Raw genomic sequence first — 14590 nt, 5'->3', positions numbered from 1 at the left:
ATTTAATTAATTTCCCAACCTGAGACTGAAGTGCCTGTGAGCTCAGTAGGCAGATCCCTTGTGGAAGATGTTGTCTCAAACCATACACAATGAGGAGAAACAGGTGGTGGCAATGCAAAGCTGGCAGGTGTACAAGGATTTATTTGGGTTACCAGTAGAGGGTCTGGGACAGTCCATCAGTAAGCAGTAGATGCAGAAGCAGCACAGTGGCCACCCTGCCAGCGGGAAGGCCAAGTGCGAGGTCCTGCAAAGGACCTGGGGTTGCTGGTTGACAGCCGGCTGAATATGAGCCAGCAGTGTGCCCAGGTGGCCAAGGCAGCCAACAGCATCCTGGCTTGTATCAGGAATAGTGTGACCAGCAGGAGTAGGGAAGTGATCGTGCCCCTGTACTTAGCACTGGTGAGGCCGCACCTCAAATACTGTGTTCAGTTTTGGGCCCCTTACTACGAGAAGAACATTGAGGTGCTGGAGTGGGTCCAAAGAAGGACAGCAAAGCTGGTGAGGTGTCTGGAGCACAAATCTGATGAGGAGTGGCTGAGGGAACTGGGGTTGTTTATCCTGGAGAAGAGGAGGCTGAGGGGAGACCTTATTGTCCTCTACAACTGCCTGACAGGAGGGTGTAGTGAGGTGGGGATTGGTCTCTTCTCCAAGTAACAAGCGATAGGACAAGAGGAAGTTGCCTCAAGTTGCACCAGGGGAGGTTTAGTTTGGACATTATGAAAAATGTCTTCACCGAAAAAGTTGTCAAGCACTGGAACAAGCCGCTCAGAGAGGTGGTGGAGTCACCATCCCTGGAGGTGTTCAAAAAATGCATAGATGTGGCACTTCAGGACATGGTTTAGTAGGCATGGTCAAGTTGGGTTGACGGTTGGACTTGGTGATCTTAAAGGTCTTTTCCAACCTTAATCATTCTATGATTCTGTGATTCTATGGTTCGGTACCTCCATCTGGTACCTCTCACCCCACATGTGTTGATGGAACTCACTGGGGAGGATGGGGGGAGTGATGTTAAAAGTGCTGCCACTTCTGCAGTGCAGCCCCTGTCTCCAAACCCATAGAGGATCTTGCTGAGACTGGTTGGTAATTGCACTCCTGCCCCTGTTTTATGCCTGTGGTCTGTAAGTAATGGCATGACATGTTTAAATTGAATATATCTGTGTGCTTGTGTAGAACCTGCAGGATCCGGTGTGGATGTTCCAGCTTCAGCAATTACATAAATTATTAAAACCATTTTACGATAGATAGCGATCATTGTAGGTATGGTTAGAAGCTTTTGTTTTGAACTGCTTGTCTTTTAAAAGAAAACACTTTTTTCTTTCTGTTTTCTTTTTTTAAACAAAACCCTTATCTGCTGGTGAACAGGCATCGGAGGAAGTGTCAAAATCTCTGCAAGCAATGAAGGAAATTCTGTGTGGGACCACAGACAAGGAGCCACCTACAGAAATTGTGGCTCAGCTGGCACAAGAGCTGTATAACAGTGGCCTTCTAGTGACGCTTATTGCCAACCTGCAGCTGATAGATTTTGAGGTAGGTCAGCATCCATAAACCTTTTCATCTCCTTGGTCTCAGTGTTGTCAGTGAGTAGAGCTGTATTTTTCTGAAGTCTAAATAATTGTATTACATTCAAAACTTTTTCACATGCTGAAGAAAGTAGCTGCTGTAGATTGGTCAGTCTCCTGATAAGATATGCTCATATACGGGAAGTAAGTGCGATGCATCTGGTTGGTGGGGTTCATTTTTATCAAAACAAAACCAATAAAGAAATAATTCCACATGTATCCAAACAAGATAGGAAATGATGCTGAGAATACTGTCTATGATCAACCTTGTAAGCTGCAGTGGTGAACCTCTTTCTTTGGGATAGTGTAACTAGAGCCAACTGCTGTCTCTGAAGTATGTCCGATTTGGAAGGGGTCCAGGACATGGAATAAAAATAATTGGAAGTATGGGAAAATCTCATCTGAAAAAGACTGAAAAAAATTAGGATGGTTGAGTTGAAAAAGGTGTTAAAAACTGACTGGTGGCAAGGTAAATTGGGTTGCCCTCGCTTAATTCTTTGGATTAAAAGAAGGAAGGAATATAACTTTTTGGCAGCAGAAAGATTAATGTGAGTATATATGTATACATATTATTTAATTGTATATATTTATATATAAAATTATATATTCCATGGAACTCCTTGCCAGTTTTCTTGTTAAAGCCAAAAACTTAGTAGACAACTACTAAGACAACTGAACTTGCTTATATGTAAGGAGAAGAAGAGTTACGGTAGAAAAGATTGCAGTAATTCAGGATAAATATAAACTCTTTGAACTGACCTTTGACTGGTAGGGACTGGGAAGAAACTTTGTCACTGACAGGTCATTATAGTATTCCTGTGATCTATGGTCAGCCGGGATAGCGGTCCCCAGGGACTGCTGTTACATGTCCCATGATTTCTATGGCTCCTGAGCAGTGGTGAATTGTCACAAGTGTCCGAGCATCTCTGAGCAGTCAGAAATCCCCATCTCCCAGGAACCAAACCTCTGCCGCTGAGGTCTGAAGCAGGAGCAGTACCCAACATATAGGGCAGGGCAGCCGCTGAATTTAAAAATCAGTTCCCTGGAGAGATCATCTGATGCTCTCAGAGCCACCTTTTGTGAGAGTTACTTTCCTGTGGAAGTTTTCTCCCCTTATTGAAGTTATTTGTTATTACTTTACTTTTCTTTCCATTTTGCAAATGAATGACAGGGAGGAACCATGGGAGATTTTTTTCTTTTTTCCCCTCACCCTCCAACTCCCCAGTAAAGCCAGGATTCAAGGGACTGATTTATTTATTTTGTATTAATTTTTTAAAATGTTGTTAGTGGAGTTCTCTCGCTCTTGCTCAGGTCTTAAATTTAAGAGTTTGGGGGTTTTTTATGCTAGAATTTATTGAGATCCTTTCACTTGTCTTCTCCCTGCCACCCCTTGTTACTGCTAAATGTCTCAATTACAAAAAAAAAAAAAAAAATCAAACAAAACCCCCTAAAAATCCAGTAATTTATTTATTTTTTTTAAAGAAAAAATGAGAGGGGGGAGGAGAAGACATTGTTAGCAAATACACCACAGAAGAGAAACTACTGCGGTTTTTTAGTTACCCAACAGTCTGTATTGCTTTTGTCAGACAAAAAAATTCTGTATGGGCATATTGAACCCACAGTCTTCAAATGCAAGCACTGAATGAAATACCTAATCTGTTACTGAGTTACTGTGATTACAAACAATTCTAGTAACTCTTATTGCAAAAGAGATTTTTCCATGATAAAACCTTCTCAATCATTTAGCAAAGCTGTTATACATACTCTTTCAGCAAACCAGTAGAAACAAAATGTTGTTGAACAAGAGGATAGTAAGAGCATGTGCTGTTTTGTCTTCGTATTCCCAGTGACTTTTTCAGTTTATCAACTTTTCTGCTTCCATTTTGTTATATTGGTGGCCACAGTTGGAGTTTAGGTTTCTTTGTTGAACAAGCAATTTCATCACTTTGTAACACACAAATTAATTTTTGGATCTGTATGTAATGGTAGAAAGCAAAATCATAAATTACTTGAAGCTCTGATTTCTGAAGGGAATAATGTTTATGTAGGTTACTTTTTTTTGTCCTGACTCCGTCTCCTCCTCACCAACCCCGCTGCCCACTTAGACCATGGTTTTGCACAGCTGTACTTGAAGGTGTGTTTTCAAAGACTTCATGAAACTTGACAGCTGGTTAGAGGAGTGAGACCAGAGTTAATGCCCCCACCAAGGAAAAGGCAGCAGCACAGACTTGAGTCCTGTCTCAATTTGTTTTTCATCTGCCAGCACATCTGGCTGAGGGCGGGCATGTAGGGGAGACTTATACACACCCATCACGTCTATAGAAAACACAGGTTTATTGCTTCTGCCACTCAAGAAACAAGATATAATTTTGGTGATTATATTGCTATGAAGCACTAAAGTTGGGTTTGGGCAGGAGCCCAGAATCAAGATCAGATGGGATTTTTGGAAATTTAAAATAGGAAATTTATTGTTGAGCTTTGAAGAACTGAGGGAAGTGTGCATACAGAGAAAGTCAACTAAAAAAATAGATGTTACTAACTACATGCAAGCCTGAAGGTTCACAAGCTGTAAAGCCACTAAAAGAGGCAGTAAGGAGCCACGAGCCCAGGACTGGTGACGTTAGAAGCTTTCCCTTACTTTGCCTTGAAACAGGAGCTGAATTATGTTATAGGTATCATGCAATTTCTTATTTATATAATGGCATCCTTTGCAGTTTTTTTGGTTTTGCCTAGCCACTTTCTCTCCATGCTGCCTTACCTTGTGCTTCCGTGGCCATATGTATTTCGTTATAAGGCACAATTGAGTCGCAGATCCAAATAAAGAAGTGTTGCAAAAGTATTCCTACAGTTTTTATAGATATCTGGTGGTGAGGGAAGTCTGCCTTGGTTCCCGCCCTATCTACCTCCACTCCCTCCAGGAGAACCCAGAGAGACCAACTGGTCTGGCTTTCACCATTGCTGGTCTCTTGAAAATTGGATATAATTGGATATATCTCCTCTCTAAGAGATATATAGGTATATCTCTCCTGCCTGCTATTGGATATAATGCTGCAGTGCACCTAACGTTATGTAAGTAATACAAAATTTGGCACAGCAGAGAGGATCACTTAGTATTTTGGCCATTTTCACCTTGCCTTTTCAACTTTTCTCTCTGGATTGTTTTCATCTTGGAATAACTTGAAGCCGCTGGGGATCACAGGATTCCAGACATACGTTACGGGTGTTGTAAAGATAGGGGAGAATGGGATGACTTTATAAAGAATTAGGCTAACTAAGAGAATGTCCAAGGGTCAAAAGTGTTGCAGACAAAGGCAGGTGGACTGGCCTGCTCTGAGTTGATTCTCCTATTTAATTCCCCAAGTCTCCAAGCCAGCTGGGTTGGAAGGAGTAGGAAAGCAGAATATTTTGTGTTTCTCAGCAGTGATTTATTTGTAGAGGTAAAACCAGGGAATTTTCCTCTATGTGAAAATATCTGCTCCTTGGCTTCAAACGTTCAATAAGTTCTCCACCAAAGAATGTTTGTCCTCTCGAGACAGATCAATGAGCGTGTACAGATTATAAGTAACCTTTTGCTTTAGCTTGCCCTGTGCATAGTGACCCGCTGTTGACTCGGTGCCTTGGTTACTGGTCATTAGTGCAGCACTCTCCCCCCCTCCATTAATTTCACAAATCAATTTGTCTCCTGTGGCCAGGGGAGAAAGCGGTGGGGGAGGAGGAGGACTTCTAATACAAGATGTATTGGCAAACCCTGTGGCTGAATAGAACATCATTTGGAAGGGCCTTCTGTTCGCACGGGGAAGCAGTTGAAGACAAAATGTCATTGTGCAGATGCGTGTATATAGGAGAAAATTAGGATAAAGTGAAGGATCTTAGTTGTGACTGAAGCAGAGACATGTATGTGATGCAGCCTTCCTATCAGTAGTAATTATTTCGTTCTCCATGGTGAAATGATGGGTGCAGTTTTAAATTTAACCCTGATTTTCAGAAGTGTAATCACATGTGGTGTTGATTGAATTTGACAAATAAAAAGCTGTAGCTTTGTAAGTCTAGGCTGTGGGGCAGTGTACCTGGTCTTAGCTTGACAGCTTAGATTTGGAGGCTGTGGGAGCAATAGTACAAACACTGCAAAAACATGTCTGGCTCAGGGTAGCGGCTTGATTTTTTTGGTACTTTAATGATGCTATTTAAGATAGGCAGGGACTTGCCTGACAGAATAAGGGGGATGCACATCCTCATTTAGAAAGCAAGAGGTGTAAATGGGAGTGGGGGGATCAGTAGTCTTCAGAGCCACCTGACGGGAAGAAGCCTTCTTGTGGCATTGAAGAAACAGCAAGTATGAGGTGGTGGGACTGTAGAGAGCCCAAAAAAAAGACTGACTTGTTTTGTTTTCAGCTTCATTTCTCCTTTAAATAGAGATTATAATAAATGGTCATTTGTTCATGTTTTACCAGTTGAAGATATATTTTGCTTCTTTAACAGGGCAAAAAGGACGTTTCCCAGATATTTAACAACATCTTGAGAAGACAAATTGGCACACGCAGCCCTACTGTGGAATACATTAGTGCCCATCCACATATCCTATTCATGCTTCTAAAAGGGTGCAGAGCCACCTGACGGGAAGAAGCCTTCTTGTGGCGTTGAAGAAACAGCAAGTATGAGGTGGTGGGACTGTAGAGAGCCCAAAAAAAAAGACTGACTTGTTTTGTTTTCAGCTTCATTTCTCCTTTAAATAGAGATTATAATAAATGGTCATTTGTTCATGTTTTACCAGTTGAAGATATATTTTGCTTCTTTAACAGGGCAAAAAGGACGTTTCCCAGATATTTAACAACATCTTGAGAAGACAAATTGGCACACGCAGCCCTACTGTGGAATACATTAGTGCCCATCCACATATCCTATTCATGCTTCTAAAAGGGTGGGTGCTTTAATTTGATTTTCATTAAAGAGCATTGCCTGGAACATGCTGGCATTGCAGTTGATCTACTTTCTCACTTTTAGTTAAAAAAAAAAAAAAAAAGGATTTTCAGATTTTGCTCCAGATTTCTTATTTTGTTTCTTTCATATTGACTTTCTTTCTATTTAACTGTATAATTTTTAATGACTGGATTATTTTATTTGGCTGTTATTTCTTCACCAAACTTCATGTTGGAATAATTATGTGCTGATTGTTTTTTTGCTCCCCACGTGACATGTCATTCAGTTCTTGCCCTAGACTCTTGTGTAGCTTTGTTGATGACTGCTGAGTTTCATTTAGACTCTTCTGCATTGCAGGAGTGACTTATAGTGGTGTCTGTAAATAACTGGAGTCAAGTGCTGGACCATCATGTGGTAGAACAGAGAGAGGCAAAAATGCATAAAAAGAATGGTTGTGTCTGTGGGGAGGACTTCTTCAATGCTTGTAGCCACATGAGAACTTCACCTTTAAATGAATTCAATCGTGAACTCCATGACCTTCAGCATTCAATCTTTTTTTTTGGCTTTTTTTGGTCTTTTAACCTGTGAGGGAGTCAATGCTCAGCTGTAATCCGGTGGTTCCCAAGGTAAGTTGGCCAAGGAGGGAGAGTAGACTGCAGTGCAGAGACAACATCAGCTGTAGTTGCATTCAGGAGTGCACAAGTATTGACCTAAAACTCTTGAGGCTTCTGTCCCCTTTGCTTTTGGCCAAAAGCACCTTCCATTCAGCAAGAAGCTTTGCTTTTCCAATCTTGAAGTCCACTGTTTTCTTCTGTTTTCTGTCATTTTCTAAACCACAGAAGCTGAAGAAGCCAAAACTCAGGATTTTTTTTATTTTTCCCTCAGAAAAGGAGAATATATGTGATTGGAATTAAAGAATTGATGTAGAAATAAGTGCATTTATTAGCTGATCAGTATGAAACAACATGGACTGTCATAGTAGTTGTGTGGTCACACTAGCAACAGCCATTCAAAAACATGACATCAGCCTTTCAAAAGAATGATTCTCAAGAGAATGAAATTTTTTTTTAATGTTTTTCTTGCTTTTGAGGCTTAAGATTTGCATTTTTACCATTTGCTCCACAGCCAGAAATTGGAAAATACTTAGGCACCTTCTAAGGTTTGTGCCTTAATAATTTTCTTCCCTCTTCTCTGTCTTCACTTTTGTGATCTCCTTCTCACTTGGGTGACAAGGCTGCAGCCCCAAGGGTAAAATTCTCTTCAGCTTCCCCCCTCTCCTAGAGGCAGACCCAAGCTAGGAGAGGGATAGGCACAGGAGTCCTCTAAAATAGTTACTTCCTTCAAAATTGGCCGTATTCCAGCACAGCTGAGCAGGAAAAAAGTAACGGAGAGAACTACTCAGCACCAGGGTTTTCAAGAACTGTGAGCTTGCGGCTGAACGTTGGTGGCAAAGCTCCTGGCCGCTGTGATAGGAGGAGGTGTGGACGTGCTGCCTTCCTCGCCGGCAGGGTGGTGGGGAGCCTGGGCAGGTGGCTGGGCTGAGCTAGGTCGTGCCCTTACAAGTATAATGATTTGTCATGATTTAGCTTTGATTTTGCAACTCCTGACATGTTTTGAGTTACTGAAGGCCAGCTTCCTCGGAAAGGAAACCAGTAAGCTAGTTAAATGGATTTGGGTTTCATTTGTTCATTAAAATTCACCACTTATAGAAACCTCAAACTAGTTGTTTCAGGACAGTGATGATAATTCTCTTAGTCGTCGTTAAGTTGTACAACTTTTCAATTTCATATGTAGATAAAATAATTTTCTTCCCTCTTTGCTTTTGTGATCTCCTCCTCACTTTTTCACTCATTTTGTTTTTGCACGTTGTGCCTGTATCACTACCATATGTCTGGGCTTTATTTAAAACTAAAAAATATTTTTGGATCATGTCCCAGATATTCTTTGGCATCTGTAACGACCAAGAATATTAAGATGATAATAAAGATTTTATGTTCTGCATATGTACCGTTGACAGACATTTTACTGTAGGTGACCCGAGCCAGTGGATATACTTAAATGGCATCACTTAGGTGCTTTTTTGGAGATTGCTGCTGTGTGCAGCAGCATGTCCGTGTTAGTTCGGTCCTCAGGCTCCTTGTTCTTGATTTCTTGGCTATCTCTCCACAGCACTGCACTGTATCAGAATTGCCATTTCTGGAGTTTCTCATTAGAAAGTGCTGTTGAATTCAGCAGCAGCAGTCCAGAAGACAGTCCTATTTGGCCCTGACGGTATCTGAGCAACTACTGCAGAACAACATAATGATATCAAATGCAATGCTCTCTTACCTGCCTATGCCATGCTGCCAGGACTCTTTAAAAATGATACTTAAAATATGTGCCTAAAGCAAGGGTAGGGCCCTGAACGCGTGCGGCTTGCTGCGTGCAGGCGGAGTGCAGTGCTTGTGTGCAATCAGCTCCGAGACTGGGAAACATGCAGTTTGTGTTCACACCGCCTCTTGAAAATGTGACTTGAGGATGAAGTTAACTGAAATATATAGGAGGTTGTAGTGAGGTGGGGATCGGTCTCTTCTCCCAGGTAACAGGCAATAGGATGAGGGGGAATGGCCTCAAGTTGCACCAGGGCAGGTTTAGGTTGGACATTAGGAAAAATTTTTTCACCGAAAGGGTTGTCAAGCATTGGAACGGGCTGCCCAGGGGAGCGGTCGAGTCCCCATCCCTGGAGGTATTTACAAGACAGGTAGACGAGGTGCTTAGGGCCATGGTTTAGTGGTGGGATGGCAGTGTTAGGTTAACGGTTGGACTTGATGATCTTAAAGGTCTTTTCCAACCTCAACAATTCTATGATTCTATGAGGTATCAAAATCTGCTTAAAGAAGAGGAAAGTGGATTTCACTGGCTTGTACCATTCAGTGTTTGTTATATGACATTATTTGGAGAGAAAAAAAAAATCAACCATGACTATAAAAGAAATAGCCTGGGACTATTGTGAAGGCTTGTCATTGTTTTACTTGTATTGGATGCAAAATTTCCCAACAGCATCAACAAAAGGTTGCTTTTTCATTGTATAATATGAGCTCTGTGGAGTGGGAAGGATCCTGAATCAGAGCTCCCGCCCAGTGTTTCCTGCCTAATACTCCAGCAGCACTGCCAGCTTGAGATAACTGTTCTTACCTTTTAGGCTTCGTTTTACTTGTTGGCTACTTCCTTCCAGCTTCTCAGCTTCAAAAAAACATGCAACACGTAGTTCACTACTATTTTTTTGACCTTCCTGCTGCATGAGGACTTGCTTTAGTAGTGTCTTATTTTCTGTGTGTGCAGGCTTTGTGTATGAATAGAATTTCAGGTGGATACAATGCTTGGTGTATATAGAGTACTGGATATATTTGGGCCAAATTTTTCTCTGGTGTCAGCATATTGCATTAGCCCAGAAATAACTTTGGTCCTTTGTAATTTAAAATATTTTCACTCTAGTACGGTGACTGTAGAGGGCTTGAAGTTTGTGGCACTTGCATTGTTTCTCACAAATTGTGAGAAATTTATAAGCTCCTTTGTGAATATATATCATGCCACGTGCTATCTAATGGACTCGGTCGCTGCCCCAATCTGTTCCGTGATGATCTCTTCTTATCACAGTGCAGTTAAAGCTTTAATGGTACACTGGCTAAAGTTGCAGATTTCCCTTTGATTTTATCCAAGAACAAATTCCTCATCCAAGGATAATCTCAAACAATAGAAGTTAGTGTAAAATCAGATCAGAATATAGCTGTTTGTCAAAACCTTGCGTCTCCCAGGTTTGATGCCTTCTTTATCTCCTGCCTGTGCTCTTTACCTTGTACCATCTCCTGCACTAGCCACGAAAGTATGATTCCCTCTGCGCTGAGATGCAGCTCTGCTCTCAGTCCTGCCTCTTTCAGCCTCCACAATAAGTATTTTGAAATATTTCAAGTCCGTTATTTCATTTTCTGGTTGCCCCTGGTAGTCAGTATGTGGGAGTTTCTTTAGGTTGTAAGTTCATCCAGAGAACTCTGTATCTTTTTCTGCTGCAGGAGTATGTCAACATAGAGCACTAATTGCTCATTAGAAGTGATTTTGAAGCACACCTTTATCTTTCCTGCCTGGTGGTTTTCCATGGAAGTGTGGGTGCAGAGAACGTGCCAGTTATGACCAGGCAGCCTGTAACTTCTTCCAGGCATATTCCAGGAGCCAAACCCAACTTCCCTCGCTTATGTGGAACAGCCAAAGGTCCATAACACACTTCCAGATAATGGAGCATTTGACTAAGAATGATTCTGTTGATACTTGTGTTTTTAAAAGTTATTGTGCTGGAAACAATGTAATTTGCTTTTATTCCAACCAAAATATTCCGTAGCCAACTATTAAATATTTTCCTGGCTGCACTCCTAGGAGCAACTCCGCCTCTTTTTGCTTGGAAATTAGTATTCCTGTTAATGGAGTCGAGGAGAGGTACGCCTCAATGGAAAACATCAGCGCATGTCCGTTGTCTAAAGAGTTATAAATTCACGTTTGCAAATGTTTCCCAAAAGGAAACAAATAGGGGCTTGAGTGCCTGCATTTCCTTGAGGGTGGGAAGTTTCATTTGCCTGTTCGGAATAGCGATTCATTTTTCATTAAGCCAACTATTGTTGACATCAGGTTGAAGTATGCAGCTCTGGTATGCTCGCAAAACACTACCATTCTTTTAAATTGCAAGCTGGTGGTAAATTTGAGGGCCCACTCACTTACAGCACAGATGGCATTTTGTAGTTTTCTTCTTTTATTTTTTTTCTCTTTTGGCCTGGTGATAGGAATTAATTGTGCAAAGGAAAAATGATGCTGATAAGCTCTGGGTGATAATACACAGTTCTGATATAGTATAACCAGCTTATTGAAACAGAGCGTGCTTTCTGTCCCCTTGGACTTCACCGCTTTCACATGACTGAAGATTGTTGGAAGAAGTTCAATTTAAGTCCCTTCTGACTGTTGGGTTTCATCCTTTTTTTTTTTTTTTTTTTTTTTTTAATTGCATTTCAAACAGTTTTGTTTCAGATTAGTTTCAGCTTTAAAGAAATCAAGACTTTATGGAAATAGAAGATGATCTGAATTGCCTCCCCCCTCCCTCCCTTTCCAAGATCGAGACGTGTGCCGGCTCCTGCCTATTGCACTGCGTGTGCCATAAGAGGATTGTAACCCAAGGAACGAATATTTGTCTCCTGAACAAAGTCGTAGCCTCTTCAGAGGAGGGATTGAGCAGAATTCCTCCTAAACTGCAAAAAAGATCTTCAGAGCTCAGAAAGCTTAATCCTGTGTAGACTGCCTGGATAGACTCTTCCTACCTTCCTTGCTAGGAATTAATATTCTAGAGCGACGTTCTCTACGAGTGGGAGGTGATGGATGGTCCTGAGGTGTTATCTTTTTCTTGGATAAACTGAGGAACTCAATTAAATCTGAAAAGGGAGATTGTTATATTGTATGGGCTTTGCTTTCACCTAAATCTGAAAGGGTGAAGGAGCTCTGCTGAAACCTTACACACTCCCCACATCTTTCGGCAGAGAGGAGGTGTAATGCATATTTACACCGAAATGTGTTTTGGCTTGTGAGGGCAGAGGTTTTGCGATGGGAAATGTTGGCAGCCTTATCTGTATGTCTGCTCCTTAGCTTTGGGCTGAGGTCCTGAAGCTGGGTACAGTGCTCTGGCTGGGACCTGCCGTCTGTGTGTCGTGTTCCCTCTGGCAGACGCGTGTCCTATGCTACAAAGTTCCCCGTTGCTAGAAAAGGCCATGTTTATCTTCGTTCTTTTACGTTTTGATCTTTCCTGTTTCTTTTCATTCTTCAGATATGAATCCCCAAATATTGCCTTACGCTGTGGAATTATGCTGAGAGAATGTATCCGGCATGAACCCTTGGCCAAAATCATACTTTTTTCAGAACAGTTCAGAGACTTTTTTAAATATGTGGAAATGTCAACATTTGATATAGCTTCTGATGCCTTTGCTACATTCAAGGTAAGTTATTCGATACCTGCATCATAGCATTGTACCAAAAATGGCACTCTGTCAATAGTCATCACTAAATGTTGTGTTGCCTTTAAACTGGGTGGCTTTTTGTTGTTCAGTAAGGGATATAATTAATCCTTGGTCTCTAACAGGATTCACAACAGCAATCAAGTCTGCAAAGAGTCTTTAATTCAATGCAGATTTACATTTCACTAATGTTCTTCATCTTGATAACTCAAGGCCTTCTATGCAACCATTTAAAACTCAAATTAATCATGTTATTACATACAGTTCTTGTAAAAACCTTTTTCTCTCCCTACCTTCCCCTGGAGACAAAACCACTACCCATCATGACCACAACCAGTAAATAGAAGGAATCATTTAAAATTCACTTTTTAAACCCTCTAATTTTTGCTGATCCTTCGGAGTTCGGCAGTCAAGTTTAGACTAATGCCGTGCCCACTGATTATTTTACAACTTACTTGTATGCTTACTTTTGTGACCCATGGTTCAGCATAAGGAACCTACTGCTGCCAGCTAAGTAGAGCACCGCATAGACTGTACAGAGTCTCTGTGTTGTATTAAAAATGAAGTTGGGTGAAGCCTGCCAAATTTCTTGGAGTTTGTATGTGACCATCATCTTGCCTGCAAAGTGCTAGTATAGTTTTTGAGCAAAATTTGATACCTATGAGCTTAAAGTACAGGGAAGATCAGTCTATTTCTGAAAATAATTTAAGAAAGCTGGGGAAAATTCTTTCAGGTAGAGACACTTCTAAATATAGACACAACTCCTTTTTTTTTTTCTATTGCTGGGTTCCTTGCTGTCATAGAAACACATTGTTCATTCTTTCCTCTCAAAGCTAATAAGAAACCTGATTAGATAGACCTTAGGAATAACTGTAAGGAATGTTAAGAGTTCAGCTCAGTGATTCAACACATACTGAAACCCAGCCTCTGTTTTTAGTAACCTCTTGAATGTGGTAAAGATTTGCATAATGGAGATAACATTGCATTCGTCAGTAATGAGTTGAGCGGGATTACAAATTCAAACACCCATTAATGAATAGCAACGTCTTTCAATTATTTTAAGTTGCACTGTCATTAGGTAAATGTTATGAAAGTGGAAATAGCACAGAAACACAGACAAGTAAAAATACATGTGTAGGACTGTATAAAAATGCAACTGAGATATTTAAATCCTCTGTCTCTGGCATTTTACCCTATGCTCGGAAGATTATTTGTGTCTGGTCAGAAAAAGTGCTCCTGGACTCCGAGCAGGACCGTGTAGTGATGGACAGTCTTCACCCCAACCAGGAGGCAGGATGGGGACAAGGGACAGTTAAGCTGCATCAAGGACCACAGACTGCTGCAACCCTCCCAAAAAAAGGGGATTGATGTCGTTCACGGATCTACAGCTGTGGAACTTACTTCTGTCCCCTGTGATCCGAGTGTATTTTTAGCAGGATTTAAAAATAGGATTCTACATCCTCACGTGCACTGGAGAGGAGTACGAGGGCAGATCATCCTCAGACATAGGTCGGAAACCACCTTTTAAAATCCATGGGGAAAACCTGTAAACTGCTTTTTTTTTTAATTGGCTCTTCTTTTAAATTGCCTGACTTGATACATGGTCAGTTCTGGAAATAAACCAGCTGTTCATCTCATCTCCTATTTGTCTGTTACTCTGAATAGCTGGAACAGCAAGAAGTGATGTGCAAGCAACTGAACCATGAAATATGGAGCTACCTCATTTCTTATACCATAAACATGAGTGCTCTCTGGCTGGATGACTGAATTTATGTTTTCAGTTCAGTTTCCCCCATGTTGGGATGTAGTGTTGCCACCAGGGTGTCTGGTTCAGAGCTGACAGCCTTGGATAGTCTATGCACCAGAGGAGGGCTTAATTAAATGTGCATTAAAGTCTGAGGTTATTTATAGTAGGGAAGTATTGGAATTTTTGATGATCTGGAGATGTACTTCTTAATTGAATTCAGCCAGGTGCACTGCAGAGAGGAAACGGAGCTGCTAAAAATGCAGAGGAGAGCAGCTTGTATTGAGAGATACAGTCGGCCGTGGAGGGTAGCAGCAGTGGCTGGGAAGAGGGGCGGTTGAAAAATG

The 14590-nt window shown here is 41.3% G+C and overlaps 1 protein-coding gene across 4 annotated transcripts in view; it reads left to right on the top strand.

The window, feature by feature from the left end:
- Window positions 1–14590, top strand: part of CAB39L (calcium binding protein 39 like) — a 68476-nt gene that overhangs the window by 40417 nt on the left and 13469 nt on the right. For 3 of the 4 annotated variants that reach the window (XM_009644793.2, XM_035900369.1, XM_035900368.1), the window contains 3 exons: window positions 1363–1527; window positions 6039–6157; window positions 12313–12481. In XM_009644793.2, coding sequence (XP_009643088.1) covers window positions 1363–1527; window positions 6039–6157; window positions 12313–12481 — 453 coding nt within the window. The remainder of the gene's footprint in view (window positions 1–1362; window positions 1528–6038; window positions 6158–12312; window positions 12482–14590) is intronic. The other variant, XM_035900370.1, reaches the window with a different exon arrangement.

This window comes from Egretta garzetta, unplaced genomic scaffold (assembly GCF_000687185.1).
Source record: "Egretta garzetta isolate BGI_Z169 unplaced genomic scaffold, ASM68718v1 scaffold268, whole genome shotgun sequence".
NCBI lineage: Eukaryota > Metazoa > Chordata > Aves > Pelecaniformes > Ardeidae > Egretta > Egretta garzetta.
The sequence above is the reverse complement of the archived record's forward strand: the minus strand, read 5'-3'. Positions and strand labels throughout refer to the sequence as shown.